The sequence below is a fragment of the Lepus europaeus genome, chromosome 21, assembly GCF_033115175.1.
Source record: "Lepus europaeus isolate LE1 chromosome 21, mLepTim1.pri, whole genome shotgun sequence".
Lineage (NCBI taxonomy): Eukaryota > Metazoa > Chordata > Mammalia > Lagomorpha > Leporidae > Lepus > Lepus europaeus.
The window spans coordinates 45984642-46011080 of NC_084847.1; the positions used below are offsets into that span (position 1 = coordinate 45984642).

Consider the following 26439-nt stretch of genomic DNA (forward strand, 5'->3'; position numbering starts at 1 on the left):
ATAGTCACAACTGTGGGGAATGGGCCAGAATGAGGCCGGAAGCCAGAAACTCCATCCTGGTCTTCCATGCAGGTGGCAGGGGCCCAAGCACTTGAGCCATCACTCACTGCTTCCCAAGCACATTAGCAAGGAGTGAGACAGGAAGCAGATAGCCAAGACTCAAACTGGCATTCCTATATGGGATGTGGGTGATCAAAGCAGTAGCTTAACCTGCTGTACCGCAGTGACCACCCCATGAGCATTCTTCTTAAGGATTGCCATCAAAATAGTAGCCCAATTTCAGTGTCAACAGAAACGTGCTCATTACCATGTTATAAAACAAGAATATTTCTTCTAACACAAGAAAAAATGTTTGTTTCATAACTTGCTTTAAAATAAATGGGACAGTTATGAGAACTTAAATTTGCAGGGAATTCTTTGTGCTCATAGAACCAATCAGGTCCTGGTGAAGAACTCTGTTTTCAGTTAAAATAACAACTGCTGTCCACAAAATTTATATTTGTTTATTTTGAGTAAACTTATAATTTATACATTTATACTCTAGAGTGTATCTCTTTTGATAAGCAGAGTTTTTAAAAACATGTACCATGTCCATTTAAGTGTTTAAATACTAAAATATTCAATTATATCCCAAATAAGACTTATGATCTATCAGGTGTGTATTGGAACAGGTCCTGTTCTACGCACTTACTTAGTTCCCCTAACATCATCCCAATCCAAATGAAAACAAAGGCAGAGAAGAGGAAGGGAGTTCAGACGCTATCTAGAAACACAAGCTTAATAAAAATAAGAGTGGTTTTATTAATTACATATAATTTTTGCTACATTAATATGTATTATAAACTTTAAGAATTAGAAATAAATGACTAGTTATCTTTTAATTTATTTATTACCAAGAGTAAACCCAAGTTATGGCAGCACATTCAATGAAAACTATCTAAATTCTGCAATCATTATATATCTATCTTCATATAATCAGGAAGCCACCATCCAGGCTTTATGTTAGGCCACAATACAGTTTGCCCTATACACACATTTTATTACAGAGAAATAAGACATTATATAGTTTCTTTTTTTAGCAAATTCTCTGTTATAGGACACATCCCCCCCAAAAAAATCTAACTATAATTTACAAAATTTAACATTTTATCCACAAGTGTTGCCTCAAGAAACTTTCATTTGGAAAGTTTTAAAGAAATGATACATCACTGCCAGTCTAGCAATAAAATGCTACTCTGGACTTTGTATTTTGGGTTTTTCATTTTTGCCAAAACCCTGATTTATAATTAAAATTAAATCATTCCCATATTATTATACTTGGATAGGAAAGTCTTTTTATGTATACATTTAACATCAGGATGGAAAATGTCGAATACTTATAGTTGGAGGAAGTTTTTGGCAGATCATAGAAATAAGACAGTGCTGTTAGAAACAAGAACATTTGTAGTAGTGTTTCATAGCTGAAGAGACTGATGTCATTCAAACTTCTCATCTCCTTCTTCCACGTCTTTCAAACTGAGCACTTCCAAAGAACCTTTGCCTTTTGTTTCCTTTTTTATTAGCTCATCAATTTCTCGGAAGCAGCCTGGGTCAATGAGACACACCTGAAATGTTGAGCACAGTTGTTTGCCACATGATGATAACACAAAACAGCAAACTCAACTTTAACTTCCTTTCACACAATGCTTTCTAAATACCTCTAACACTGCAGTCGTACAGTGTGATGGACAGGGCAGCAGCTTGGGTTCTAGTTCTGCCTCTGCCCTGAGACAAGGCATTAATCTCCTTCTCTAAAGACTTCTCTAGGTTCCTCCACTGTAAAGAGAAGGGGCTGGACTATGGCCCTTTGCATACTGGAATTTCACATTAAATTTTATTTTTATTTGAGGTGGTTAGACAGACATCCCATCTGCTGGTTTATTCCCCATATGCCTGCAATGGCCAAGGCTGAGCAGAAGCTGGGAGCCAGGAACTCAATGCAGGTTTCCCCGCATAGGTGGCAGGAACCCAAGCACTTGCTGCCTCTCAGGGACTGCAACAGGCTGGAACCAGCAATCAAACTCAGGTACTCTGATGTGAGACTTGGGTGTCTTAAGCACTTGGTCAAATGCTGGTGTGTCCTTGTGTAAATTTATAGTTCAGCAAAATCTCCTCCATATGTAAAGCAGAAAAAGGAACTTGAAGACCTATCAGAAACCACATGTAAAGTCTGGAAAAGACTCAATAAAACATATATGTTTTGGGGCCAGCACTATGGCACAGTGCATTAAAGGCCTGGGCGCTGGTGAGATTCCCATCTGCTCCACATCTGATCCAGCTCTCTGCTATGGCCTGGGAAAGCAGTAGAAGATGGCCCAAGTCCTTGGGACCCTGCATCCATGTGGGAGACCCAGGAGCAGCTCCAGGTTCCTGGCTTCATATCAGCTCAGCTCTGGCCGTTGTGGTCATTTGGCGAGTGAACCAGTGGATGGAAGACCTGTGGCCATTTGGAGAGTGAACCAGTGGATGGAAGACCTCTCTCTCTCTGGCTCTACCTCTCTCTGTAATTCTGTCTTTCAAATAAATAAAATAAATCTTTAACAAAAATAAAAAAAAATTTTTTTCTCATCTAAAATAGACATGAGCAAAATAACTTTATCATGAATCATGAAACACACACACACACACCAACAAACAAAAAACCCTAAGTGTACCTAACTACTCAAACCTTGACATGTTATCCTAATTCCAGGCTACATATCTAGGTTAAATATCTTACTATCCATGACTTCTAAATGTTTCCTAACATGTTTATGACTAGAAAATATGCTGTTTTGGTAACACAAAGCAAGGCATTAAGAATGTTCCCGTCTCACCATTTCTAACTGCTGGCCGTAGTCTTCACTCTCTACAACCTTGATTAGCGGCTTGAGCTTTTCTTTCAGCTTCTTCCCCTCATTCACTGGAAGGCTGAACCGCAGTCTCATGTGGGCACGTTCTATCTTCATCTTCTCCTTCAGCTGCTTTATCACTTCCAAAGCCTGTGGTAAAGACATAACTGACAATGCCTGCAACTTCTTGCCTTCTGCTGCTGCGTTATTCCATGAGGTATTCAAAAACAGGGCAGTTTCCATCAAGATGGAGTAAGCAGTGGTTTCATAGCTGTGACACAAAGAATGTAAGCAACCACAAAAAAAAATGGACTCAAAATTTAACTTCTGTGCTTAAAAAAATCAAGAAAATTAAAAAAAAAAACTCACAGAATGAGAGAAAATCTATGCAAGCCTACTTCATAAAGGACTAATATCCAGAAAAAAGAACACCTACAAGTCAAGAATGAAAAGATAATCAATTAAGAAATGAGCAATCATGAGAGTATTGTAGGCATGGAAAGCCAAGATACCATGGGAAAAAAAAAAAAAGAAGAAGAAGAAGACCTAAATCAAAGATCTCTGCGAGTGAGATCCCAGTGGAAAGAACGGGGCCATCAAAGATGGAGGTACCTTTCACCGAAGAGAGGAGAGAACTTCCACTTTGACTATGACCCTATCGGAATAAGATCAAAGTCAGCGAACTCTAAAGGCTTCCATAGCCCTGGGAACTCATGACTAGAGCCTAGGGAGATTACTGACGCCATGAACAAGAGTGTCAAATTGTTAAGTCAGCAACAGGAGTCACTGTGTACTTACATCTCATGTGGGATCTGTCCTTAATGTGTTGTCTAATGTGCAGTGATGCTATAACTAGTACTGAAACAGTATTTTTACACTTTGTGTTTCTGTGTGGATGCAAACTGATGAAATCTTTACTAAGTATATACAGAATCGATCTTCTGTATATAAAGATAATTGGAAATGAAAAAAAAAAAAACCTGGTGTTAAATTGGAAATGGCATAGAAAATTAATTAATTTTTAAAAAATATCATGTAGGATCTCTGTCTTTAATGTGCTGTACACTGTTATTTAATGCTATAACTAGTACTCCAACAGTATTTTTTCACTTGTGTTGCTATGTGGGTGCAAACTGTTGAAATCTTTACTTAATATATACTAAACTGATCTTTTGTATATAAAGAGAATTGAAAATGAATCTTGATGTGAATGGAAGGGGAGAGCGAGTGGGAAAGGGGAGGGTTGCGGGTGGGAGGGAAGTTATGGGAGGGGGGAAGCCATTGTAATCCATAAGCTGTACTTTGGAAATTTATATTCATTAAATAAAAGTTAAAAAAAAAAAAAAAGAAATGGGCAAGTAGTCTGATTAGAAATTTTTCCCAAAATAGGCAAAGCATGAGTAAACACACAATAATTTGCTCAAATTAGGGGAATGCAAATCAAACTGAGATAAGACACCACCAGAACTGTAGAGGATGTGGAGAATTTGGTAGAAATCAAAAATGGTGCAGCTGCTTTGGAAAAACAGTTTGGAAGTTTCACAAAAGTTTAAATATTAGTTATCCTATGACCCAGCAATTCCATTCCCAGTTATACAGAAATGCAAACATGATTATACAAAAACTTTCAACAAATTTAACAGCATTATTTGTAATGGCTAAAAAGTGAGAACAACCCAATGTCTGTCACCTGATGGATGCATAAACACAATGTGGTAGTTCCACAAAATTACTTATGTGTAAGAAGAAACAGTACTGACTCATGCCATGACACGGATGAACCCTGAAAAGGCCACATGTCACATGATTCCATTTTCATACAAGTCCACAGAGACAGACAGTACATTAGCAGTTGTAGGAAGTGCTTGTGGGAAAAGAGATATAGGGAGTGACTGCTAACAGATATAGGATTTCTTCCCAGGGTGATGAAAATTCCTCAAATTAGGTAGCAGGGAAGGTTCCAAAGATGTGTGAATAGACCACTGAATTATATACATTAAAAGGAGGATCTTATGATATGTGAATTATATGTGCATAAAAGAGGGGTCACAATGATCCCTTGAAACATCCAAGTTTTTTCTTTTTCTTTTTTTTTTTTTTTTGACAGGCAGAGTGGATAGTGAGAGAAACAGAGAGAAAGGTCTTCCTTTTTGCCGTTGGTTCACCCTCCAATGGCCGCTGCGGCCGGCGCATCATGCTGATCCAAAGCCAAGAGCCAGGTGCTTCTCCTGGTCTCCCGTGCGGGTGCAGGGCCGAAGGACTTGGGCCATCCTCCACTGCCTTCCCGGGCCATAGCAGAGAGCTGGCCTGGAAGAGGGGCAACCGGGATAGAATCCGGCGCCCCAACCGGGACTAGAACCTGGTGTGCCGGCGCCGCAAGGCGGAGGATTAGCCTGTTAAGCCACGGCGCCGGCCCTTAACGGTTCGATTTGGATAGAAAAAGTCCAATGTATATTTGTATTTCATTAAGGAAAAAAAAAATCCTACATTCTTCTTCACAACCCCCATTCCTTCCCCTCTCATCCCCACACCTCCATGAAAAAATAACATGAAAAAACCCATATGCTTCCAGGCAGACCCATTACTTTAATGATTTCTTCAAGGAGCATTCATTTCTAGGGATATGTTTTGAGGACATTAAAGCCCACTCACCTGCTGTTTTGTGCTCTTGTTGGTTTTGACTGAATAATGGATGTCTTTCATGGCTCTCTCTATAAGGATAACAGTGTATGGTCTCTTTGTTTCAGGGTTCACACATTTGTCTGCTACAATAGTGGCAATATCCCTAAACATCTGCTCCAGCTGTGTGTGCCGTTCCTTGTCTGACACTTGAAGCTCTCCTTTAGTCAAGATCTAAAACAAACAAACAAAAAACACATTTAAGAAAGCAATCCTTCTTTATTATACTCTATTTGTTAACCCCAAGAATCAGTAACTGAGGAGAAAATTAACCTCCATCCTCTCCAACTACTGATATGCAAGGAGTGATCTGGGCTTCACCTAAAGGATGCACTGCTGGGTTATGTTCCATTCCTAAATTTCACCTACAGAAGAACAGTAGAAGGGAAAACACAATGTCAGCAAAGGGCCTAACAGATGACACATCTGAAATTCAATTTTTAGATATTTTAGAGAAGATTCAATTTTTGTAGCTTCTGGCAAAAAAAAAAAAAAAAAACTGTACTGTCATTGAAAGTGATGTTGCCGGGGCTTGTGTTATGGCATGTCATATTAGGGTTAAGCCACCACCTGTGACGCCAGCATTCCTTATTGGGGCACCATTTTGAGTCCTGGCTGCTCCACTTCCAATCCAGCTCCCTGCTAATGTGCCCGGGGAAAGTAGTGGAAGGTGGCCCAAGTGCTTAGGCCCCTGTACCCACATGGGAGACCTGGATGGAGTTCCAGCCTCCTGGCTTTGGCCTGGCTAAGCCAGGACCAGAAGGAGCCACTTGGAGAGTGAACCAGCAGGTGGAAGCACTCTCTCTCCCTCTCTCTAACTCTGCCTTTTAAATAAATGAATCTTTTTGAAAATTACAAATAAAAATGATACTGTGTAGCCTACATTATTGCATGGTAACAGTTTCTGCTCCCCCAAAAAACACACTTTAACACACTTACAGGAGCTTTTGCTACAAACAAAGCTGAGGGTCACAGGGCAAGCTGGCTGAACCCACCTGTTTACAGATTTCAGTTTGGTCATCAGTTCCGAACGCGCTGATGAGATCATCCTTCTTCGCAACCTGACCCTTAGAAACATTTACAAACACTGAGTGGGTCTGCAGAACTTCATCAAGGTCTTTCTCCCTTGAGGGCAGGAAAAGAAAGCCCAGCGTGAACACACCTGCAGCCTGGACATCCCTTCGCACCGACATCCGTTCACGGCCACCACATAATCTGCAAGAGCGCTCAGCATCTAAACTCGGAGCGGCAGTTCCATTTCCAATTTGCTCCTGGGACTGGAGTCCGACACTCCAGGGCGGGGTTGGGGCAGGCTGCGGGTACCGAATACCCGCCCCGAGATGGCAGCAGTGAGGCGACTGCGCACTTCCGAGAAACCACCCGGCTTCCTGGGGTCTGTGACAGCAGATACCACAACTGCCAGCGTAAGTGCAAGGCCAGACCACCCCAGGAAAAAAAAAAAATCACAACTGGGGGCGGGGGGTTGTAGCGTGTACGACACCAGCAAAACGAAGCCCCACGCCACCAACTCAATCCGAGCCGATCCAACAAAAACAAGGAGCTCAAACGCCGGACAGACCGCTGTCACTTCCCACCCTCACTGCAAAGATCAAGTTTTCCATTCCCTCCCCCGCCCCGAGCCGCCAGCTGCGCCCACTCTCGCCGCTGGACCAGAGGCAAAGTGGTGGCCTCTGCGGCCACCGGATCCCGCCAGGAGTCACTCACACGCCACTCCGCCAGCCGACGACCTTGTTTTTGTAGCAGGCGATCTCGAAGCGCTTCCCGGCGCGCTTCATCCGTACCACGGCCACATTGGTCAGGCGGATCTGGTTGGTGGGGGTGAAGATCGACATTGTGGCTGCTCACAGACCTCGGGTCTGGCGAACCAGGGCGGAGCCGCGCCACCCGGCCTGAGCGGCCCCCGGCGCCTCGCTGTAACGACCCGGCGGCTCGTGACACACTAACGACCTCGGAATCCAGGCAGCTGTGACTAACGCGGCCCCAGAGACAGCTACAAGCCGCCCAGCTGACTTACTGCGCAGGCGTCAGGTGGTGGGTGAGTTAGCTGGGCGAGGAAAAGTGAGCAACGACGCCTGCGCATTGTGCGTTTTACGACATCTTTGCGCGACCGAAAAGGGAGTCGCTCTTTCTAGACGTAATTTACGTCCCCTTTGCGTTGAAGAGCCCTGACAAGCTTCCGGTGCCTGATGTTCAGTGACCGAGTGAAAACCCTGCCCTGGCGACGCTTAGTTCCGTGGGAGTTCAGGGTCCATACCCATTTTAACCTTTTTTATGGAAAATTTTTGCTATAATAGAGAAAAAAGTGTAATGGCCCGTCTTGTGCCTACAGTCATCAACACTTTGCCATTCCTGCTTTATTCCCCTTCATTTTTTGTTGGAGTGCTTTAAATAAATCAGAACATAGTTTCAGCATTAAATACTTGTCTATATCTTTGACAGGCATACCCTTCGAGATTAACCATAATTCTTCAATATCTAAAATCCAGTTCATACTCGAATTTTTCCTTAAAAATGCACTTTCACAGTTGGTTTGCTCTGATTCCAAACGAAACCACAAACTACATTTGGTGGATTTCTGACTTTCCTTCCGCTCACCCTCCCCATTCTTTTTTTTTTTTTTTTTTTTTTCACTCATGCCACTCATGTCCTGATTGCGCTTCTCACTAGATCCGCCCCTTTGCACTCTGAGCCAATCCGAGCAGGCCGACAGGCTTCTTGCTTTCTTGCCCAGAGCTTTGGGCAGTGCTTCCGCTCGGCCCGCCCATTTCCTCTCTGGGCCAATCAGAGAAGTGCCGGGAGCGCTCTGCTTTCCTCTCGGAGGACCGCGGCTTTTTCTGAACCCACCCCCTTAGACTTCTTAGCCAATCCGGACGGGCCCGAGAGTGGCATGGCTGCCCCCAGCTTTGCGGTTCGGGGCACAGCTAATACTGAGACGTATCTCGGGGCTGTCTCCTGGGACCCGCGCTGGCCATTAGGCTTTCCAGGTTCGAGGTAGTAGGCTGGGACTCCGAGGAGAATGGGTAAGGGCCATGGCGGACTCGAGTCGTGGGGCAGGAGGGGAGGGACGAAGTGCCTCAAAGACTGTTGCTCGGGACGGCCCCCGCCGGGAGCAGAGGAGGGCTGAGCCCAGCTTTTGACCCGGCTTTACCACCTGAGAGCGGGGTGGGGGTGGTGAGAAGGAAGCTGTGCTTCCAACCAAGTAAGCGGAGGACTCGGCCCCGCTGACCCGCGTGCCGGGGACTTGGGGACCTTCCCGGGGTGGAGCGGCACCTGTAAACCCTCAGTGTCAGACTTCAGCTTTTGAAAGTGCCCGAGGTTCAAGAGTTGAGGCCAGGCTCTTGGGTGTCTTACTTCAAACACTGGGGCGTGAGGTCAGGTGCGAGCCAGTTACTTAGGTCTTTAAAAATGCCTGCTTTTACTACTGTGCTGAGGTTTTTTTTTTTTTTTTTTTTGTATTTTTTTTGTTTTGTTTTTTTTTTATGGAGCAAGCGTAACAAAACAAAATTAACTCACTCCCACTTGCTGTTTTCACTTTATGTTCTCGGTTCCAAGTGATTGTACCCAAAGGAAGGTACAATGATATATCATGCTTTTCTAGTTAGCACTATCGGTGTATTAATTTTGCTAGCGTTTTGTAAAAATTTATTTATTTAGTTGAAAGGCAGAGTTATAAGGCAGAGGGTGAGACTTGAGAGAAAGAGAGATTCTTCGTCTCCTGGTTCCTTCCCCAAATGGCCACAAAGAGCAGGTGCTGGGCCAGGCTAAAGCCAGGAGCCTCATTGGGTCTCCTGGCAGGGGCCCAAGCATTGGGCCAACCTCTCCTGTTTTCCATGCATATTAGCAGGGAGCTGGATCAGAAACGGAGCAACCTACGTTCCAACCAGGCCGTTGTTGTAGGTGGTAGCTTAACCCCCTATGCTACAATGCTGGCCCCCATTTATTTTAGAACTGTCTATAGATTTCTTTGGTAGCTGGCTTTTTGTGTATGAATTTTTTTATTCTTAAATCAGGGATGGGAATCTTTGTATAGGTAGCTTTAAGTAACATTACATGTACATGTCATTATAATTTTAGATCCTCCTTTGGATGCGTGGGGCCTTTCCTCATCTTTACTATCATTATGGATAAACAGGTTTTACATTTACTGGGGCTTTGCCTTTGGCATTAGCCTTTGGATTTGTGTCCAGATTGTCATCAAGAAACAGGTAAGAGGAGGTGTTTTTTTTTTTTTTTTTAATTTATTTATTTATTTGAAAGTCTGAGAGGGAGAGAGTTCTCTGATTCCATCTGCTGGTTCACTTCCCAATTGGCCACAACGGCCAGAGCAGTGCCGATCTAAAGCCAGAAGCCGGGAGCTTCCTCCAGGTCACCCACGCAGATTCAGGGGCACAAGGACTTGGGCCATCCTCTGCTTCTTAACCAGGTTATGGCAGAGAGCTGGATCAGAACTGGAGCAGCCGGGACTCAAACCAACACCCATATGGGATGCCGGCACTGCAGGCGGCGGCCTTACCCCTCTACACCAGAGCACTGGCCCCGAGGAGTTATTTTTTTAATAGAGGGTTATTTAAGCATCAGGTTCTATGGGGAATTTACAGTGCATATTTTCTAAGGCTTTTGGGAAAACAGAAAAACATAGGACTTCCCCTCACTTTTTTGTTTGGTCTCTAAACATTTTAATTGCCCAAGAACATTTCTTTAAGTTTTTAGAGACTAAGTTGTTATAGACGAAATGATTTACTTTTTCTTTGGTGCGCTGTGGCTGTTTCATTCTTCAGATCTAGGAAGATTTTTGTAATGAGGAATTTTTACTTCGTTAGGAAAACAAATCTGTTTTATGCCTTTAAGGTGTAGTTCTCTTTTTACTGAGTAAGGATCGGAAAATAAGGCCCTGCTGTTATAAAACTGAAGATGAAAGGACGGCCATGCTCTGCCTCCACAGATACTGCATCCATGGATTCCACTGGCTCTGTTTCGAAAATACCAGAAAAAGCTTTTGCTTCTGAATTGATTATGTGCAGACTTTTTCTTGCCATTATTCCAGAGGTGGGGGACATCTAGCCCAAGGGATGTTAAAGGCCCTGCAAAATTTATTTGATCTGGTCTTGTCAAGGCAACCACAGCAGGATTCGAGATTCAATAAATCTATAGCAGGCTAATTTTTTTTTAAAGGTTTTATTTATTTATTTGACAGGTAGAATTACAGACAGTGAGAGAGAGAGACAGAGAGAAAGGTCTTCCTTCCGTTGGTTCACCCCCGAAATGGCCGCAGCTGCACCAGGAACTTCTTCCTGGTCTCCCATGTGGGTGCAGGGCCCAAGCACTTGGGCCATCCTCCACTGCCCTCCCGGGCACAGCAGAGAGCTGGATTGGAAGAGGAGCAACTGAGACTAGAACCGGCGCCCATATGGGATGCCAGCGCAGCAGGTGGAAGATTAACCTAGTGCACTACAGCGCTGGCCCCTACCAGTCTAATTTTTAAATTGATAATTTTGTGTGACCCCAAATGATATTATGACTACTCAGATGGCCCTTGGCCGAAAAAAGACTCCCCACCCCTGCACCTAAGCAATAAGGCATAACAACTAGTTACATAGCATTTATATATTAGTTATTATAAGTAACCTAGAGGTGGGTTAAATTGTATAGCAGGATGTGTGTGGGTTACATACGAATGCTAAGCCATTTTATGTAAAGGCTGGAGCCTCTGTGGACTTGGGCTTCCTCAGTGGGTCCTGGAACTAATCCTCTGTGGATACTGAAGAATGACTGCTTTACCCTGGAGGGAATGGCTGCCACTGTAGGCTTTAAAAAGTTGCCTTCTGTCTTTTAAGGCCTTCATTCTACTAAGGGGTTAATAGTTGAGGAGCACAAGCAGCAAGATGGAGAGGATGAGAAAGTGGATTGGTTTCTGTGCTGATTTTTATCTTTTCTGAACTTGGAAAACAATTTTTAGACTTGAATGGATTGTGTATAATCCTTTCTCTTCAAGGCCAAGAACTCACAGGTGAAATCCATTTCAAAAGCAAACCAGGAATTGATGACAAATGGTTACATTTCCCTTCAGAAGAGGGAAATCTTTGTGTCTGGAGTGAAGATTTTCTATGGTTCCCAGACTGGTACTGCAAAGGTAAGACCTTGATATGCTGCTTTCCCTTTGATTTCCTGACATTTTCAGAAAGTTCCTGAAATAACATCCTTTGGCTGTGAGCTGAATTAGTCATCCAGTCTTTAGTCTCCCTCGCTTTTCCATTATTCACATTCTTCCTTCTGGGCTAGTGAGTTTCTTTTTTTTTTTTAAGACTTATTTACTTACAGGAAAGGCAGAGTGACAGGGAGAGAGAGAGAGACAGACAGACAGACACCTTCCATCTACTTGTTCACTACCCAGATAGCCACAATAGTCAGGGCTGGGCTAGGCCAAAGCTAGGTTCCTGGAACTGCATCTGTGTCTCCCATATGGGTGGCAGGGGCCCAAGCACTTAGGCCATAATACACTGCCTTCCCAGGCACATTAACAGGAGGCAGGAATGGAAGCCGAGTAGCCCGGACTCCGAGCACTCCCGTATGGGATGCTGTCATCCCAAGAGCTGGTTTAACCACTGTGCCACAACTCAGTCCCGAGTTTCAAATCTGTGCCCAATTACAGCTGGTTGTTGGTGTCCAGTGATCACTGGCATGAGGGGCCTTTGTTCTGAAGCTTATTCTGCCTCGCAGGTTGGAGAGAATTCCATTATTAATTCCTGTGTGTGGAGTTGAGGATGGTGAGCAGAGAACAGCAGCAGCAGTGTCTACAGTGGGCCCCGGCTTTCACAACTTTACACATCAATTTACTGAAATGTGTTCTGACTTCTAATAGTGTTAATAAAAGTGTTAGAAGCTGACATTAGATACACACTGCAGGTGTCTAGCTAAAAGAAACTTCTGATTATCTAATTGTATCTAAATACTGCCAGCTTCTCAGTTACGAAGGTCACAGCTGTTTAGTACTTTCTAGGAAAAGATTCGAAGTAAGGCTGGCATGAAAATGAATTATTTAAAAACAAAATTCAGGAACCGTCATTTGTGTATATTACCAAGGAGAGTTCTACTGCCCTCTTGTGGATATTGTATAGAGTAATACTTCTAAGTGTTTTTTGTTCTCTGGTGCAGGTTCACCTGTAAGCAATAAAGACAGAAACCTGAAGAAAGTCAGAAAGCACTCTGAGCATCTAAAACAGTGTCCTTTTCCTGTTTGCTTCTCAAAGGCTGGTGTAGGTGTGTGGTGCAGCAGATTAGGCTGCCCGCATCCCGTGTCTGAGTGCTGGCTTGAGTCCCAGCTTCCTGCTTACACATCCTTGGAGGCAGCAGATGATGGCTCCCTGCCACCCGTGTGGGAGTCCTGAATGGAGTTCTGGGGTCCTGACTTTGGCTTGACCCACCCCTAGCTGTTGCAGCCATTTGGGATGCAAACCAGTGCATTGAAGATCTCTCTCTCTCTCTCTCTCTCTGTCTCTGTCTCTGTCTCTTTTCTTTCTGATGCTCTGCCTCTTAAATAGATAAATTTTACAAAGAGAGAAAAGATAACTTTATAAACAGAAAAGGTTTATTTTGGCTCACGGTTTCAGAGGTTCTTTGGAGGACTTGGGCCATCTTCCGCTGCTTTCCCAGGCACATTAGCAGGCAGCTGGATGAGAAGCAGAGTAGCCAGGATTCAAACCAGCAGTCTGTTATGGGATGCCAGTGTGGGAAGCAGCATCTTAACCTGCGGGGCCCTGGCACTCAGCCCTGACTTCTTTTGCTTACAACATCCATCCATCCAGTCTGTCCGCACACCCTGTTCTCCTTTCAGAAAAGATCCAGATTGCAATCACTGCTCACCACTCTGACCGCCAGGCCACCATCCTGTCTTGTCCAGGTTACAGCAGTCATCTCCCCACTGGCTTCCTTGATTCAGTACAGCTCAGCCCTCCCCTGAATCCAGTACATTCACCCTACCCACCCGAGTGACTCTTTGAAACTTGGGTGAACTCATGTTGTCCTCTCTGGAAACCCTACAATGACCTCTGCACCCAGATGAACCTGCCAAGGTCCTTGTGATAGCCAAGAGCCCTGCACATGTGGGTCCCTGCTACCTTTCCTAGTACCTCATCGCTTGCATCCTTTTGTAAACTTCTTTGCCAAATGTGTTTGCTCCTTTGGGTTCTGCTTGGGATAACCACCTAGCTAGGTGCCTCACTTCTTCAGATTTGGCTCAAATCTTATTTTATTTTTGAGATCTACTACAGTTTCTGATCCCAAATACTTGTCCTTTTCCCTCTCCAACTTCTCCATCTCTGCTGCTAACTACCAAGTCACCATCAGACTGCACAGGCTGAAGGGTATATTCCATGAGGTTGACCTTTCTTCAGACACTGGTTATAGGTCCCTGCTTCCCAACCTCCTCCCCGGGTCCAATGATTTGATCGAGTGGCTCACAGAATTGGGTATGTTGTTTGATTTATGTTTATGTGCTTATTATAAAAAATACAACTCAGGAACAGTCAGATGGATGAAAGGCAGAAGGCAAAGTATGGACATGTGCACAGAATTTCCGTGCCTTCTCCCCAGCACATCATTGTATTCACCAGTTTTTTCTCTGGAGGTTTCATTCTGTTGGCATGATCGATTACATCGTTGGCTATTTGATATTAAGCTCAATCTCTATCCCCCTATCCCCTCCCCAGAGGTTGGATGAAGGGGGCTGAATTGAACTTCTAAATGTGGTTGGTTTTTCTGCTGTCCAGCCCCCATCCCGAAACTACAGAACGTCCCTCCCTGGAAAGTCATCTCACTAGCATGTAAGAAACAATAAATTTCAAGGGCTTCAGAAGTTCTGGGCTGGGGACAAAGACCAAATATTTATTGTTTAGTACATGCACTTGTTCTGATTGTCAGATGTTAAATAAATAACACCCTTGCCCCTACACTGGTTTGGATTTATTTCCCTCCATTGCACCCATCACATCTGGTATACCCTGAATTTCTCATTTCTATGTTTATTCTTTATCCATTAGAACTTAAACTTCTTGAGGGCAGGGACTTTGTCTCGCTAATCATTGTGTCGTACAGCCCAGAAACGAGACTGGTATGTAGCTGCCCAGTGAATGAATTAGTTTCGACTAAAAGCCCGGGCAGGGATACCGCGAGTCAGGTGTTGGACCACGAAGCAGAAGAGAGTATAGTGTTTTTCTGGAGTGCCAACATCTGCCCAGAAGTTTCAGCTGTCCCCAGACATTTGTTTATTTGTTCATTTGTTTTGGGGAGAACTGGCAGGTGTTTTGCCTGGGGATAAACTGTAAATGTTGTATAGACTCTGTAGACTTCTGTGTGCTCTTGTCCCATATACAAATTGTCAGCTAATTGGTTCTTGTTTTCCCCTTATTCCCTTCCCTCTCTTGTGGTGGCTGACTCCAAGCCTCAAGCCTCTCCCTTGTATCTGTCAGATGTCTGAATAAGAACTCTCCCTTAGGGCTTTTGCATATCCATCAACCTGTTCCTGTTTATTTTTCCTATTCTTTTCACTCATCACTGTTGCTTTTTATACTGCATATTGATTCTAGTGGAGTAAAGCAGCTGGAATGTGAAGAAAGTAACGTAGACTTAGTCCTGCGTACCCCTTCCAGAATGAGCCTTGTCAGATTAAGTAATGGGTTTCTCTCATGGTGCTTGAGAAAATGGCCAAAGTGAGAACAGGGTTTGAGCTCATGATGATAAATATGAGCCCCAGGAAAAGTTCTTCACGAGGACTGTCACATTCTGCGGCTAACTGGGTAAATGAGGGCTGTGTTTTGCTTATTTGTCTTGTCCAGGACTTTGCTTGAGTTTTGTTTTCCTCTTAGGGATTTGCAACGAATCTTGCTGAAGCAGTAACCTCCCTAGACTTGCCGGTGGAAGCTATTAATCTGAAAGAATATGATCCAGATGATCACCTGGCAGAAGAGGTTAGTAACGGGTCTATTATTTCTTCGATCAGCATTGTCCCATGTAATTGACCTCCTGTCTCCTGGGATAAATAGGATCTTTAGAATCAATCTGATTTCATGCCATGTGATTTCAGTGGGTTGAGTGTTAGGTGTGAATGAGAAACGTTGAATGTGTGTTGTACACTGATTCCAGCATGCTATGAGTCCTGTCCTCCTGATAAGTTAGAGTCTCCTGGGGCAGGGGTAGTACTGGGAATGCTTGGGTGGAGTAAAGTACCCCTGCTCCCACTGTGCCTGCCCCACGCACATGCAGGTGCACACACACACACACACTTTGAATCTTATAATCAATAGGAAGGTCATCATTGATGGCAGTGTGCTGTGCACCTGGACCTTGAGTATGCCATCTGAAGGTCATGGGCAGAAAGAGTATGGATTTGGAATTTGAACAATCTCTTATTAGCTGTGTGACCTCAGCGCATTACTTGATGTCCATGAGGGTTTAATTTCTTTTCCCTTCACCTCTTCCAGTCATACCCAGGTAGGGGATTTTTGCCTTAAAGCCATGGTTCTCAAAGTGTGGGCCCTAAACCAGTGATGTCAGCATCTGTTCTACTTGTTAGAAATGCAGGTTTTGAAGGGTTCACAAGTGTTCCAGGTGGTTCTGGTGCAGCTAAAATTGGAGAAACAGTAGGGGTTGACAGACTTCTGCATAAAGGTCCTGGTGATTAGTGTCTTAAGCATTGTGGGCCTTGCTGCCACTCAGTTCCACCATCAAGGCACAAAGTAGCTGTAAATGAATGAACGTGGCTGTATTTCAATAAAACTTTATTTAAAAACCAGACAGCAAGTCAGACATGGCCTGCACACATCCATTAATTTATCCCCCAAGAAAACACTGCAGGACAAATAAGTGAGCTTGGATCTACTCTAAACGAGTTGTGCAAAGTTATTAGTAAACTTTGATCCTTAATTACAAGTCAGTTGGCTGTAACTTGCCTCCTGACTTGGAACTGTTAAGACACCTTCAAGCAGGTGAAATCCTCCACGCAGTCTATCTTATTTCCTTCCTTTGGAGATGATGGTGCCACCGGTTTACTTTGCATTTAAACGTTTTATGGTTGTAGGCAAGTTGTAGGCGATCTGTTTTTCTTTTTCTTTTTTTTTTTGGACAGGCAGAGTGGACAGTGAGAGAGAGAGACACAGAGAGAAAGGTCTTCCTTTTGCCGTTGGTTCACCCTCTAATGGCCGCCGCGGTGGCGCGCTGCGGCCGGCGCACCGCGCTGTTCCGATGGCAGGAGCCAGGTGCTTATCCTGGTCTCCCATGGGGTGCAGGACCCAAGGACTTGGGCCATCCTCCACTGCACTCCCTAGCCACAGCAGAGAGCTGGCCAGGAAGAGGGGCAACCGGGACAGGATCGGTGCCCCGACCGGGACTAGAACCCGGTGTGCCGGCGCCGCAAGGCGGAGGATTAGCCTGTTGAGCCACGGCGCCGGCCACGATCTGTTTTTCTTAACTGATTTGTAATTCCTGTTCCCTGTATGAGGAATGAGGTCTGAGGAATGAGGTGTATAAGGAACTGGGTTTTCTCCCCTATCAAGGTGTCCTTGTTGTATTTTCTTCCACCATTGAAACAAATAATGTTTAGAACAGGCCCTTTGTCTTTAAAGGTTACTATGACATGAGTGCCAGCATTTTGAGAAGGAATTTTCATCAGTGAGGTCATCTGTAGCTTGACTGTCTGAAATGTGTTCTTTCTCGGCTAGGTCACTAGTAAAACTGTCTGTGCTTTCCTGCTTGCTACATATACGGATGGCCGGCCGCCTGAGAGCGCAGAGTGGTTCTGCAAGTGGTTAGAGGAGGCAGCCAGTGATTTCCGGTTTGACAAAACTTACCTAAAGGGGATGAGATACGCGGTGTTCGGTCTGGGAAATTCTGCCTATTCAAACCACTTTAACAAGGTACGTGCATATTGAATTATAGGGATAAGATCTTTTTTAATCAATAAAACACCTCACACATATGAGTGAAATAATCTACAAACTTGGGCACTAAATGATAAATTTCTTGGGTTATCTATAATTGTAAATTGCTGCTTACAAGAAAACACTTTAGAAAGTTTGTGGAAAATGGGGGCAGGTGTTTGGTGCAGTGGTTAAGCTGCCTCTTGGGACACCCACATCCCATAATAGAGCCTATGATTTGAGTCCTGGCTTTTCCACTTTGTTATTCAGCTTCCTGCTAATATGTAGCCTGGGAGACAGCTGGTAGTTGGTCAACTACTTGGGTCCTTGCCACCTAGGTGGCCTGGCTATTGGGACCATTTAGGGGGTGAGCCAGCAGATGGTAGATATCCCTCTGACACTCTGTTTCTCAAATAAAATGAAAGCAAATAAAAAATAATAATAATAATTTGTGCGAAGTAGAATTTAAAGATAAATTCATTATGGTGGAAAAAGTTGTTTGTTTTTTAAGATTTATTTATTTATTCAAAAGTCAGAGTTACACAGAGAGAGGAGAGTCAGAGAGAGAGAGAGAGAGAGAGAGGGGTCTTCCTTCTGCTGGTTCACTCCTCAATTGGCCGCAACAGCCAGAGCTGTGCTGATCTGAAGCCAGGAGCTTCCTCCAGGTTTCCCACACGGGTGCAGGGGCCCAAAGACTTGGGCCATTTTCTTCTGCTTTCCCAGGCCATAGCAGAGAGCTAGATTGGAAGTGGAGCAGCCGGGTCTGGAACTGGCACCCATACGGGAAGCCGGCACTTCAGGCCAGGGCGTTAACCTGCTGCGCCACAGTGCCGGCCCCAAAAGTTTTTCAACTTTATACATCTGAAGGGTCTTCAAAAGGCTCATGAAAAAAATGCATATTATAAAAATGCTGTATTTTTTGTGCCGAGGTAAGCATATTGGGGCCCTAGGTGTGATGCAGGTTAGGCCTTCACTTGTAACACCAGCATCCCATGCGGGAGCACCGGTTTGGGTCCCTTGTGTTCCCCCCTGCTAGTGTGTCTGGGAGGGCCACAGAAGATGGCTTGGTGCTTAGGCCCTGCCACCCTCCCACATGGGAGACAGTATTTGGGAGTGAACCAGGGGAAGGGAACTCTCTGTGTCTCTCCTTCACTGCCTTTTGTATTAATCAGATAAAGAAGTCTTTCCCCCTCCTCCATAATTTAAAAAGAATTAGCATAAAAATAGAAAATTGTTGTGTAAATATTTTGTTTAATGCTCTGTTATTCAGGAAGCCTGTTAAGGTTTTGAACTCTTTAGTTATGTTTCCTGATAACCTCTGTGGCTCAGCTTGACTGCTTCTAATCACAATGAAATAAATATTTGAATTTTCAAGATCCTGAGTCTTGCCAAATTGATTATATTTGTACTTTTTTTACTCAATATGCTTTGGCCCCATGGGCTTTGTTACATTTTTTTTGGAACTTTTTATTTTGGTAATGAGTATTTTGCTTGTGAGCATGATTTAGAGTAGCAGATTTCAGAGTCAAATTTCAAAAAAATCTTTTCGGCTTTTGACCCATAAAAGGGGTTGGATTGTGCCTTTATTTAAAGAAATCTTAGCAGAATACCAGAATCTATAAAACGAAGGCCTTTGGGTGGAAACTGGGATTTGAGGGTTTGAAGCCTTTTTTGCTGACAGTTCCTGCTTCCGGGACAGCAGCTCCTGCCCAGGGCCCCAGGACAGCCTTGGTTTTCCGCAGAACTGTCTGAGAACCTGATTGAGAGGATCCACGTCTTTCTCTTGCAGGTTGGCAAAAATGTTGATCGGTGGCTCTGGAAGCTCGGTGCTCATCGCGTGCTGACGCGAGGGGAGGGCGACGGCAACGTGGCTAAAAGCAAACATGGCAGCATCGAAGCCGACTTCAGGGCATGGAAGGCCAAGTTCATCTCCCGGCTGCGTGCACTGTGTCAAGGAGAGAAGAGGTCCTGTGGTGGCAACTGCAAGAAAGGCAAATGCGAGTCCAAACAGCGTGGCTCGGAGGAAGTGGAGCCAGGGCCTCACACTCAGGATGAAGCGCACCACAGAGGCCCTGAGGTATGCGGCCTGAGTCAGCCTGGGTCTCCAGAGCTGCACTTGACTTCTGCCCAGAGAAACTGTTCCACTGGCTTCTGGTTAGAGGAAGGGCTGATGCTCATGGAGTGAGTTTCAGAGAGAGCTAAGCCACTTTGTGCTGAATGCTTGCCCACATCTCTTTATTCGAGGCAGGTTGAGTTTTACCGCATCTTGCAGGCTAGACACCAAGGCTCAGAGGAGATAAATATGTCCTGGGCTGGACTCGTGTCTCCAGGCCCTCCTGGCCTAAAGGACCACTGGCCTCTCCAGCTGCAGGCTGCAAGCCTTCCTAGGTGCATCTCTTTCTCCCCTCGCATTCTTAACATTGCTGTTTCTTCAGATACACCGGTTCCGTTGAAGCTCATGTCTTCAGGCTCTGTCACTGTCGCCGTCTTCATAGCTGCTAACTTTTGGCCACCTGGTCACTTGTGTCGTTCAGGATCAACCTTAAATTTTGACTTGCTCTCTTTCTCTCCTCCCATGTTCCTATCCCTATTTTTTATGGCTAAGCCATCGGTGGAGATGGTCTGTCCAGCACTCTGGACTGATGGCTGCCTGGCCTTCACACCTCTGCCAGTCATTTTCTTCATTGACTTTGGTCTCTCCCTTCCATGGTCACATCTGAATTTCAAGTCCCTGTGACCCTTACTGTGATCCACACCAAGGCCTCAATTTAAGTCTTTGGATCCCATTTGATTTTATACATTTTTCAGTGGTTAGTGGAAACTGCTTATTTTGCATCCCCACTTAAACCCAGTTTAGATTATTTTATACTCTTACCATCTTCAGTTGCCTTGCCTCTTACTCACTTTTCTAATCCTAGTGGCTAAAACCCCAGCCCGAGTGAAACCTACTGTCTGCCCTCCCCAGGCCTGCTGCCTGCTGTTTGTTCACAGGTTCATGACTGCAGGCTCAGGTGTGTGCTCAGAGCTGCTGACCAGTCTCATGCATTTCCCTTTCTCACTGTCCAGCATGACTGTTTCATATAATTTTTCTCCCTATCCCTTTCCCCAAGTCTCATCTGAAGCCATCAGAATAGAACTCTCTCATAGTCTTCCCAATTCTATACTTTTCGTCATCATTTCTGTCTCAGAAAATCAAGCATCAGGTTCCTGTCCAAGACTGCTGTCTGTCTAAGCTCTGGAATTAATGACTTGTTTCCTTTGTTGAGCACCTTTCTCTCTCTCTGCTGTGCCATTAATGTCTGCCTATCTAATAGGTTATTCCCATAGGTGCATAGACATGGGGATCACCTATGTTTAAACAAATGCTAAAAGCAAGTAAAAACGAAATGTTTTCCATTTTTCCACATGTTCTAGCCACTGATTTCATTTTTCTGATTTTCCCAGCCAGTATTTTTCTTTCATCTGCTAATCAATGCATAAAATTTTTAAGAACTTTTTTTATTAAGGAAAATTCATGTAACATCAAATTAACCATTTATTTATTTATTTGAAAGGCAGAGTGTCAGAGGGAGAAGGGGGTGGAGAAAGAGAAGCAGGCAGATAGAGACAGAGATTTCCCATCTGCTGGTCACTCTCAAAATGTCATCAACAGCCAGAACTGGTCCAGGCTGAAGTCAGGAGCTAGGAACTCATCTAGGGGTGGCAGGGGTCCAAGCACCTGAGCCATCTTCTGTTGCCTTCCCAGATGCACCAGCAGGGAGCTGGATTGGAAGTAGAGCAGCCAAAGTTCAAACTGGCACTCTGTTGCAAGCAATAGCTTAACCCACTGTGCTACATTATGCCCCCAAATTAACCATTTTACTACTTACATGCCCAGTTTGGTGCAACCACTATAAATATGAAGTTCTCAATCCTTTTTGTCTTCTGAAAACATCAAGCAGTCACTCCCCACTCCCCTCCCATCTAATCTTCCTTCCTTCCTTCCTTCCTTTCTTTCTTTCTTTTTTTTAAAGATTTATTTATTTGAAAGAGTTACACAGAGGAGAGGCAGCAAAAGAGAAAACTCTTCCATCTGCTGGTTCACTCCCCAGTTGGCCGAAATGGCTGGAGCTGAGCCAATCTGAAGCCAGGAGCCAGGAACTTCCTCTGGATCTCCCACATGGGTGCAGGGGCCCAAGGACTTGGGCCATCTTCTACTGCTTTCCAAGACCATAGCAGAGAGCTGGATCAGAAGTGAAGCAGTTGGGAGTCAAACTGGCGCCCATATGGGATGTTGGCAAGGCAGGCAGTAGCTTTACCCGATGTGTCACAGCACCGGCCCCTAATTTGCTTTCTGTTTCTATGGATTTATGTATTCTTATTTTGTACAAATGTAGAAATGTGATGTATGACCTTTGTTTGGCTTCCTATAATTAACATAGCAATGTTTGTAAGGTTCATCCATGTGTAGCACTTTTCTTTCTTTCTTTCTTTTTTTTTTTTTTCCAGATTTAATTATTTGAAGAGCACAGTTACAGAGGAAAAGGGTAGAGACAGACAGGGAGATGATCTGTCTGCTGGTTCATTCCCCAGATAGCTACAATGGCCAGGGCTGCACCAGGCTGACTCCAGGAGCCTGAAACTCCATCCTGGTCTTCCACTTGGGTGTCATTGCCTTCAGAAGGGTGTTAGCAGGGACCAGGATTGGAAGCAGAGCAGCTGGGGCTCGAACCAGCACACATATGGAATGCTGGTGTCTCAGATGGTGCCTTAACCAGCTACACCACAACGCTGCCCTGTTGTTAGTCCTTGTGGTTGAGTAGCATTTTAGGGTTTGTATGGACCAAATCTTGTTGACCCATTCATCCATTGCAGGACATTTTCATTGTTTCCACCTTTTGGCTATAATGAATAGTGCTACTATGGACATTTGTATACAAGTATTTATTTGTGGACCATTCTCAATTCTTTTGGGTGTATACTTTTAAGAGTTGAGTTGCTGGCATGTGGTAATTCTATGTTTAACTTAAAAAAAATCATTTAAGGAACTGCCAAATTGTTTACTGCAGTGGGTGTACCGTTTTGCATTCCCAGCAGTGATGTATAAGGGCCCCAATTTCTCCACACTCTCACCCACACTTACTTTCTTTTTTAAAAATGCTGGCTGTCCTAGTTAGTGTGAAGTGGTGTCTAATTGTGGTTTTGGTCTGCATTTCCCTAAGGATCAGTGACTTAGAGCGTCTTTTCGTATGCATATATACTCATTTGTGTATCTTCTTTGAGAAATGTCTATTCAAGCCTTTTACCCATTTTTAATTGGGTTGTCTTTTTAGTAGTGAGTGATAAGAGTTCTTCAGTATATCCTTAGTAATCTTCTTTATCATATATATAATTTGCAAATATTTTCTCCCATTCTGTAGATTTTCTTTTTACTTTCTTGATCAGGTCCTTTGATAATCAAAAGATTCAAATTCCTATACAGCTTAATTTATCTATTTTTTTGCTCATTTTTTTGGGTTATAATGGAATTTTCATTATGTTTTCTTCAAAGTGTTTTATAGTTTTAGCTCTTCTGTTTAGGTCTTTCACTTACCTGAGTTAAATTTATATCTGGTATGCAGTAGGGGTCGAACATTTTTCTTTCTCATGTGGCATCTAACTGTCCCAGCATCATTTGTTGAAAAAAAGACTTTTTTTCCTGCATTGAAATGACTTCACTTTCTTGTCAAGGTTATTTATCCTCAGATATTTTTATTTCTGGACTTTCTGTTCTGTTGATCTATATGTCTTTCCTTATGCTAGTACCATACTCTTAAAAAAAAAAAAAAAAAAAAGCTCGTTTTCTCTCTGTCTCCTTATCTCTACCTCTCTCTCTGTCACTCTGCCCTTTAAATATATCAATCTTTTTTTTTTTTTTTTAAGATTTATTTATTTGAGTGCTAGTGCTATGGCATGGCAGGTAAAGCTGCCGCCTGCAGTGCCAGCATCCCATATGGGAGCCAGTTCGAGTTCCAGCTGCTCCACTTCCTATCCAGCTCTCTGCTATGGCCTGGGAAGGCAGTAGAAGATGTCCAAGTCCTTGGCCCCCTGTACCGACTTGGGAGACCAGAGGAAGCTCCTGGCGCCTGGCTTTGGACTGGCACGGCTCTGGCCCTTGCGGCCAATTGGAGAGTGAACCAGCAATAGAAGACTTCTCTCTCTCTGCCTTTCCTTCTCTCTGTGTATTTCTGACTTTCAAATAAATGAATACATCTTTAAAAATATTATTTATTTGCTTGAAAGGCAGAGTAATAGAGAGGCAGAGAGAGAAGTCATCCATTTTCTGGTTCAGGTCTTCCAGGTCTCCCAGGTGGGTGCAGGGGCCCAAGGACTTGGACCATCTTCCACTGATTTCCCGTGCCATTGCAGAGAGCTGGATTGGAAGTGGAGCAGCTTGGACTTGAACCAGTACCCATATGGGATGCCGGCACTACAGGTGGTGGCTTTACCTGCTACTCCTCAGCACCAGCCCCTGAGAGAGAGCCCTTCCATCCATTGGTTCACTCCCCAGCTGGGGCTGGGCCAGGCCAAAGCCAGGAGTCAGAAACTCCAACCTGGTCTCCCATATGGGCGGCAGAGGCCCAAGCACTTGGGCCATCTTCAGCTCCTTTCCCCTGCATTTTAGCAGGGAGCTAGATCAGAAGCAGAATAGCCAGGTCTCAAACTGGCACTCCCATATGGAATGCCAATGTCACAAGCCCTTGCTTAACTCATTGTGCTACAACACCAGCCCCTGACACTGTGTAGCAAAATTTGGAATTGGGAATTATGAGTCCTCCAACTTTGTTTTTATTTTCAATATTATTTTCTTGAGGAGTGAGCATTTATCACAGGAACTAAAATGTGGCTTGTGTTGTCTGTATCCCATATTTGAATTCCTGTTTTGAATTCTGGCTCCTCCTCTTCTGATCCAGGTTCCAACTAGTGTGCATCCCAGGAAGCAGCAGTTGATGGCTCAAGCCTTGCCACCCACATGGGAGACCTGGATTGAATTCTGACCTCTATAAAGATTTATTTCTTTTTTTTGTTTGAAAGGCAGAATTACAGATAGACTAGGAGAGAGAGAGAAAGAGATCTACCATCCATTGGTTCACTCCTCAGATAGCTGCAGCAGCCTGGGCTGGGCCTGGCTGGACTGGGCCAGGCTGAAACCAGGAGCCTGGAACTCCATCTGTATCTCCCACATGGGTGGCAGGGGCCCAAGCACTTGGGTCATCTTCCATTGCTTTCCCAGATATGTCAGCAAGGAGCTGGATCAGAAATGGAGCAGCCAATACATGAACTGGTGCTCATAATGGGATGCTGGCGGCACAAGCAGCAACTTAATTGATACAACGCTAGCCACACATTGTTGGAATTTTGATAGGGATTGCATTGTGTCTGTAGATTGCTTTGGGTAGTGTTGTCATCTTGGCATTGTTAAGTCTTTTAATCCATGAACATGAAATGTCTTGTGTTTAGTTCATCTTTAATTTCCTTCAGGATAGATTCGAATTTTTAATGTGCAAGTCTTTGACTTCTTTGGTTAAATTTTTTCTTAGGCATTTTATTTCTTTGAATGCTGTTGAATTCCAAAACAATCAGAGAAGAAATTTTGAATGCTTTTACACTTCTAAAATTTATTGAGATTTATTCTGTGGCCTAACATCATCTATCCTGGGGAATGTTTCAAGTACTCTTGAGAAAAATATGTAATCTGCTGTCTTTGAATGGAGTGTTTTGTATACGTTGGGTAGGTCTAATTGGATTATATTCTCTCAGTCTTCTATTTCGTTATTTTGATGGATCTAATTGGATTATACTGTTGTAGTCCTCTCTTTCCTTATTGATGTAATTGTTTACCTGTTGTGGAAAGTGGGCTATTGAAGTTTCTAACTATTAATACAGAACTGTCTGTTTCTCCCATCGATTCCGTCAGCTTTTGCTTTATATGTTTAGGGTGCTGTTGCTAGATGCATGTATGTTTATAATTCCTAAATCGTTTTCAATGGACTGACTCTATTATTAATAGGGGATATGTATTGTCTCTTGTAACAATTTTTGATGGTTATAGTTTTGTCTGATAGTTACCCCAGTCCTCCTTTGGTTACTACTTCCATAGAATATATTTTTTCAATTATTTCTCTTTTAACATGTTTGTGTCTTTGAATCTAAAGTCAGTCTCTTGTAGATATCATAGGACCTTTTTTTTAAATCCATTTTGCTTGTCTCTTCCTTCTAATTAGAGTTTAATTAGTTTATATTTAATTTAATTACTGACAAAGAAGTGGTTTGTCATTTTACCATGTTTTCTGTGTTTCTTACATACTTTTATTCCTTAGAGTCTCCATTACTGTCTTCTTTTGTATTCATGTGATTTTTTTAAAAATATTTATTTGATTTGATTTGGAAGTCAGGGTTACAGAGACAGGGAGCTGTATCAAAAGTAGAGCAAGTAGGTCTTGAACTGGCACCCATATGCCAGGCAGCAGCTATATCCATTATACTACAACGCCAGCCTCTCAGTTGATTTTTTTTTTTTATGTGCTAATTTGATTCCTTTCTTAGAGTTTGTTGAGTTTCTTGGATGTGTAGGTTCCTGTCTTTTATCAAATTTGTGAAGGTTTCAGTCATTATTTTTTTCAAATATTCTTTCTCTTTCTCCTTTGGGCTTTGTCCTTGTGTGTATACTGGAACTCTTGATAGTGTCCTACAGATCTCTTAGGCTCTGTTGATGTTTCAGGCTGAAGAATTTCTCCTGATATGTGTTCACATTTGATGATTCTTCTGCTACCTCAAATCTGCTGTTGAAACCTTGTGAATTTTTGAGTGTTATTGCAGTTTTCAGTTTAAGAATTTCTAGAATTTCCTTTTTATTTCTGTCTCTGTTGGTGTTCCCTGTTTGTTGAGACATTTTTCTTGTTTCTATTGGTTCTTTATCCATGGTTTCTTTAACTCTTTAA

The 26439-nt window shown here is 43.6% G+C and overlaps 2 protein-coding genes across 5 annotated transcripts in view; one reads left to right on the forward strand and one right to left on the reverse strand.

Annotated features, from left to right (window-relative positions):
- Positions 1 to 777: 777 nt before the first annotated feature.
- SBDS (SBDS ribosome maturation factor) lies at positions 778 to 7614 on the reverse strand. Its single transcript, XM_062180035.1, has 5 exons — positions 7275 to 7614; positions 6545 to 6674; positions 5523 to 5723; positions 2856 to 3020; positions 778 to 1604 (listed from the first exon to the last, which is right to left on the reverse strand). Exons 1-5 carry the CDS (start codon positions 7400 to 7402, stop codon positions 1476 to 1478), a joined length of 753 nt encoding a protein of 250 aa, XP_062036019.1. The 5' UTR covers positions 7403 to 7614; the 3' UTR covers positions 778 to 1475.
- Positions 7615 to 8421: 807 nt separating this feature from the next.
- Positions 8422 to 26439, forward strand: part of LOC133750638 (S-adenosyl-L-methionine-dependent tRNA 4-demethylwyosine synthase TYW1) — a 221777-nt gene continuing 203759 nt past the window's right edge. For 3 of the 4 annotated variants that reach the window (XM_062180247.1, XM_062180248.1, XM_062180249.1), the window contains exons 1-6: positions 8422 to 8590; positions 9645 to 9775; positions 11563 to 11700; positions 15431 to 15532; positions 17282 to 17476; positions 19269 to 19556. In XM_062180247.1, coding sequence (XP_062036231.1) covers positions 8587 to 8590; positions 9645 to 9775; positions 11563 to 11700; positions 15431 to 15532; positions 17282 to 17476; positions 19269 to 19556 — 858 coding nt within the window. In that variant the 5' untranslated portion in view covers positions 8422 to 8586. The remainder of the gene's footprint in view (positions 8591 to 9644; positions 9776 to 11562; positions 11701 to 15430; positions 15533 to 17281; positions 17477 to 19268; positions 19557 to 26439) is intronic. The other variant, XM_062180246.1, reaches the window with a different exon arrangement.

Bases quoted from the DNA above. Each gene is read 5' to 3' on its own strand.
- SBDS (XM_062180035.1), bottom strand. From the start codon at position 7,402: ATGTCGATCTTCACCCCCACCAACCAGATCCGCCTGACCAATGTGGCC. The intron at 6,675-7,274 runs GTGAGTGACTCC...CCTGCCCTCAAG, and splicing joins GTCGGCTGGCGGAGTGGCGT to GGAGAAAGACCTTGATGAAG. The intron at 3,021-5,522 runs GTGAGTGGGCTT...TCTTTACCACAG, and splicing joins ACAAGAGCACAAAACAGCAG to GCTTTGGAAGTGATAAAGCA.